The 5,273-nt window shown below is 42.6% G+C and overlaps 1 protein-coding gene across 2 annotated transcripts in view; it reads right to left on the bottom strand.

The window, feature by feature from the left end:
• gabbr1a (gamma-aminobutyric acid (GABA) B receptor, 1a) overlaps positions 1-5,273 on the bottom strand; it is an 87,321-nt gene that overhangs the window by 13,704 nt on the left and 68,344 nt on the right. For both annotated transcript variants that reach the window (XM_037980305.1, XM_037980304.1), the window contains exons 18-19: positions 2,980-3,096; positions 846-956 (exon numbers count right to left, since the gene is read on the bottom strand). In XM_037980305.1, the coding sequence (XP_037836233.1) occupies positions 846-956; positions 2,980-3,096 (228 nt within the window). The remainder of the gene's footprint in view (positions 1-845; positions 957-2,979; positions 3,097-5,273) is intronic.

Here is a 5,273-nt window from a genome sequence, read left to right as displayed (position 1 = left end):
CCCAACAGAACCTGGTTCAGCTCCCGACCCAACAGAACCTGGTTCCAGCTCCCGACCCAACAGAACCTGGTTCCAGCTCCTGACCCAACAGAACCTAGTTCCAGCTCCTGACCCAACAGAACCTGGTTCCAGCTCCTGATCCACTGCCGTGCTGACAGCTGCAGTGCATTCTGGGTAAACCTATGGAAGCTCTTTGATTTTAACTAAACTTGAATCTGTTTCCAGACCTCCTGGGAACCGAGATGTGAGGTTTTTGTTTCAACTATCTGAAACAACAAACTGGATCTGAGCCGTTAGTTTAGCAGGATGACCGAGACAGCCCATATTACAGACAAATAATGGTCCAGTTGTAAGTTATTATCTATAGATGGTGTATTAGCATGTTTATTATTTACCTGTTCAAGCTAAGCACGAGGTTATTACAGCCCTGTGGTCAGAGAGTCACTAATTAAACGCAGTTTACTCTTACTGTAAACACGCTGCCATATAAAGGTTTGAGTTCTGAATTCGTAGAAGAAAGTCTGATTGTCTTTAAGGAGACAGAAATCCCATCGGTCCTGTGGACACAGCTTTATATCCTGGTTGTTTAATAAATAACGACGCAGTGAAACCTGTTGTCAGAAGACCGGATGTGAACTGAGAGAGGATGGACTTCATGTCTAAAAACACACAAATACAGCAGTGCTGTTCATCTGGGCTTTGTGAAAACAAATCAACATTATTCCTTGTTTTCTAATCTGTGCTTTGAATCTGAGATGAAGCAAAATGAAAGAAAGAACATTTTGTTTTTCATTACTTAGAGACTGATGACGGCAGAATTATCTCATTTATCTCCGGTACGCTACCTCGATGGTGATGTACAGAGGATCCACAATCTGCCAGATCATGAGTGACAGGAAGTCGATGGCCAGCAGCACTCCAACTGTTGCATAGAGTTTCCAGGGCTCCAAGGGTTGCTGTGCGAACGGGAGAAAAAGACACACAAACACACAAACACAACGGTCATCACATTCCAAGGGCATCATGAGCCGCTCGGCAAACAAAGACAAACTACCCGGACAAATAACACGACAGGCGTCCTTGTGATTTCTGGATGGCTGGCCACGAATTGCCTTCCTCAATGTGTGTCTTATCTGAGTGTGTGTGCTCGGCCGAGCAACGGCTGGTGTGTGCGTCTGCAGGCGACACACAGAAAGCTGCAGTGGCTTTATTTGCTCTGCCACCTGAAATCATCGTCTCAACACACTGAGATGACACCGTGTTTGTGTGGACAGTGTCCAAAGTGTCGGCTCTGTTATTCTTAACCCGGGTTATAATGGAAGCAACACAACCGTGACTGAGAACAAGCAACACAATCTGAGGTTCTCCTCTTTCTTTGCTTGTTCACAGCACCTCTGCCACAGCCATTCAAGCATGCGATGACTAGAACTGAGAAATAAAATAAAGAAGGAAACACATTACACAGTCCTGGGCGCTGCTTGTTTGGAAGAATGATTTGAAAAGGAGCCATTCTCCCCTCCGTTTGTGAACGTTTCTTTACACACACAGCTCTCTGGCAAATTGCCCTTCTGTGGACACAAGGAGAGCTGAAAGTCAACCCGATTCAACGTGCTTTGGCTCCAATAATAAACCCCCTGAAGGTCGGATTTCTGCGTGGAACTTTAATACTCATCCATATTCATAAACATTCCATAAATGCCTTAATCTCTTATTCTTCTGATTAGGTCTTAGAAATTCCCACAACACACCGCAGGCTGAAAGTATCTCTGGCTTCAGGATCCAGGATGTTTCAGAGGAGGCACACAGAAATAAATACGATGACGTTAGAGCTGACGGCATCTGCCTTTTAAATGTGTGCAGCTGCGCGTGTACAGTCTTTACACCCTAAGCCTGGACGTTTATACTACTAAGAAGCCTGGAAAGTTTTCTGCAGAGCTTTTATCAGCTGACGCCACACATGCTGCGCCGCCTGGAAAAGCTCTCTCCTCCTGCCTTTGGTTTCTGCTGCGAGGCTTATCCCTCTGCGGTGCAGAAAATGGGACAAAATGTTAAGACAGTTGAAAAGGCGGCGTTGGTTTTATGTTCCTGTAACTGGAGGCCATTTTTCTGCAGAAACCTGCGACTGATCTGGCAAATAATTAACCGCCCCTGAGATACCCGAGTAATTGTTCTGGGAATCTAAAACAACCATTCATCGGACTGTCTGCAGCCTTGGCTGAATATTAGCACAGAAAAGCTAACAGCTAGCATGCCTAGGCTAACAGGACATTAGCATCACAGTGCTAACAGTTAGCATGGGTAAACATAACAGCCTAAAATATTAACCACTGCTTTAGCTAATAGCATCTTGAAGCTAACTACCTTAGCTAATTAAAAGCCGAGCATTGATTGAAGGAATGCATATCGCCCTCTGCTTGTCGTGCTTAATGTCAATTAGCTGTGGCGGCCATCGGCTCCAACAGTTAATGAGTTGCAGATGTTCATCCAGTAATCAACCTCAACCTACAAGCGCTCACTCTGCAGCAAAGTCCAACTTTTGTTGGATTCAAGAATGATTCAAACTGTTCAGAAACTGACAAACATGAGCCTGTCCCTCTGATTCATCAGAGACAAGCTAGTTGTTAGCCTCTCCATGCTAACCTCCAGATGACGCCGTTAGCTTTAAGCCCAGAATGAAACAAAGTTTGTATTATAAGAAATAAATCTTTGTTGGGTTTGTTAGTCATAAAAACGCCACGTTCAGATTTTTACCTGCTGCTGGGAAAATGAATGGGAAGTCCATGATCGGCCAAAGTGATGCAACATTAGATGCATATTTTACTACGCAGGCTGAATGAGATGTTTGTCTGTTGGTCACCACTGGTTACCCAGTTATTAAAGTTGGTTAATCACTGGTCAGATCAGGAAATGGCCTTCTCCCCCTTTTGACTGCTCAAAGTCTTAATTTGATCTTTTTTGTGGCACAATAATCCTGCCTACCTTCTTCCTCTCCTTCTTCTCGTCCTTCTTGGTGAAGAGGGTGTGGACCCACCAGATCTTGGTGAACATGCTGCCGTACGCCAAGCTGAAGCCGAGGCCGAGGAGCCACAGGCGGAACTACGGAGCGGAGAGGAGACGCAAGAAAAAGGTTCGGTTTTCTGAAGAGGGACGAATGTATTATTAATTCAGTTTACATTGCAAAAAATACTTTAAAACATTTAGATTCATGCAGTAAGTAAACACATATATATTGCATATTTTGCATGTTTCAGTTATTTCCTCTTGCTTCATTTTCTGAGACGAGTTGCAGCAGTTTGGATGGACTTCCTGCATATTCTGAGCACTTTTTGGATAATTTTCCTTTACTGTGATTGGTCCAAATCAGAAGGAGGAAAAATAAATTCACCTATTACTTTATGACAAGATTCACCTGTAATCTGAGACCATTTTAGACGCCGGCCTCATAAAGCCGGGTGATTTAACATTCAGGCATTTAAAATATCGTTTCTGCTTTGATTCTCACCTAATCACATTTACGATGCTGAAACGTCTGCAGTTATTTAGCAGACGCTATTTTTTATCCAAACCACCTACAAGTGAGAGGCAATATTCCAGCTCGAGTTCAGAAAGAGACCCCGGTAAGCCAAATCTATTTAAAGGGAAGGTGCAACAGGTGCAGAAGCACAAATCTCTGCAGGTCAGACGTTTCAGGGCAGGGAAGTGGAAGGAGATGAGGCTGGATTTAAAGAAATGAGGCTTAAAGACAGTTTCATGTATCGTGAACAGGGATGAAATCTCTTTGCTTCCAGCCACAGAAAAACTAAATAAAGATCATGGAGATGCAAAATGTTCAGCTGGAAACTTGAACGACTGAAAAAGTGCTTTATTCGTAATAGAAATACAGACAACAGATCTGTGCAAACATCTGTCAATAAATGTTTCTGTCAGACAGAAGTCAAAAAAAGGCCTAAAAACAAGAAACTTAACTGTAAAAATGATCAGCATTTTAAATTTATCAGGTTAGATTTAGGCCACATTATTTCAGAGTTAGGTTAAAACATTAAAACTATTTAATGATGTTGATGCTGCAGTTTGATGGAACTACAACTAAATGATGGGTTTAGGTAACAACATGTTTGTTTTACAGCTACTTTTAGGCACATAAACCACTTTGTTAGATTCAGACAACAATTTAGGCACTAAAATAACTTCTCGGGTTTGAGGCAACAAGTTTGATTTAGAAATCTTTGATTTACCTAAACTGCAGTTTATGAACCTGTGACTAAGTTATAATGGAGTCAAAATGGAGGAATTTTATCCAAAATACTGCCTGGATAGACAGCTGATGATGAAGATGAAGAGCAGCAGACAGATGTTGGGATTTGGAGAAGATGAAGAGATTTCAGCAGCAGAAGAAGAAGAAACGAATCGGGGCAGAAGGTGAGAAGCAGAACAAAGCAGCAGAGAAAATAACCGGACAGGGACAAAGAGCAGAAAAACCACAGAAATGGAAATTTTCCTCCTCGCCTCCTGAAACACAAAGGCTCGACATGGATGACACAGACTCAGTCCCTCTCCTCATTAGAGCCGGGATCTCGTCGCCTTTCCTATCTAGGCTCACAGAAAGTCACGGCTGCAGCGCCGAGAACCAAAATGCTTTAAAACAACAACAACAACAACACATTTTATCAGGGAACAAAGTGCAGATGATCAAAGCCCGAAAAAACAGCTGATATCTGCAGGAAGGAAGTGTTTGTTTTTATTAAAATTATCACCTGTTACTAAAAAAAGAAACAGCTTAAATTAAATGCTAATAATTCAAAATAACACTCTAAAAAGAGCCCATTTATCTCAAAGTGAATTTGAAGGAACTTCGATAAAATGATGCAAAATATTTTCAACATTTATGTTTTCATCTAAGAATAAACGTCCAGCTGCAAGAAGAGAAAACTGGATGAAGCTGTCAGTCACCAACAACATGTTCTAAACTGTTCAGCTTCCGATCCACAAAATAAAACCTGCAGAGAACCAGAACCAGAACCAGAACCGTTCCTGGCTGAAGGACAAACTGATGAAGAGCCTCGACGAACATCAGATCATCTTTCATCTGAAGGATTCTGCTTCTGATCTACTGAGAACAAAGAGAAATACGCTGTGAGCTCCCTACAGACTCCTGCAGACTCTGCAGAGCTCAGCAGACCCCTGCAGACGGACTTGTTGGTCAGAGGACAGACTCAATGATCAGAGGACAGACTCGTTGGTCAGAGGACAGACTCGTTGGTCAGAGGACAGAC

The sequence above is a fragment of the Kryptolebias marmoratus genome, linkage group LG16 (genome assembly GCF_001649575.2).
Source record: "Kryptolebias marmoratus isolate JLee-2015 linkage group LG16, ASM164957v2, whole genome shotgun sequence".
Lineage (NCBI taxonomy): Eukaryota > Metazoa > Chordata > Actinopteri > Cyprinodontiformes > Rivulidae > Kryptolebias > Kryptolebias marmoratus.
This window is presented reverse-complemented; position numbering and strand designations above follow the sequence as displayed.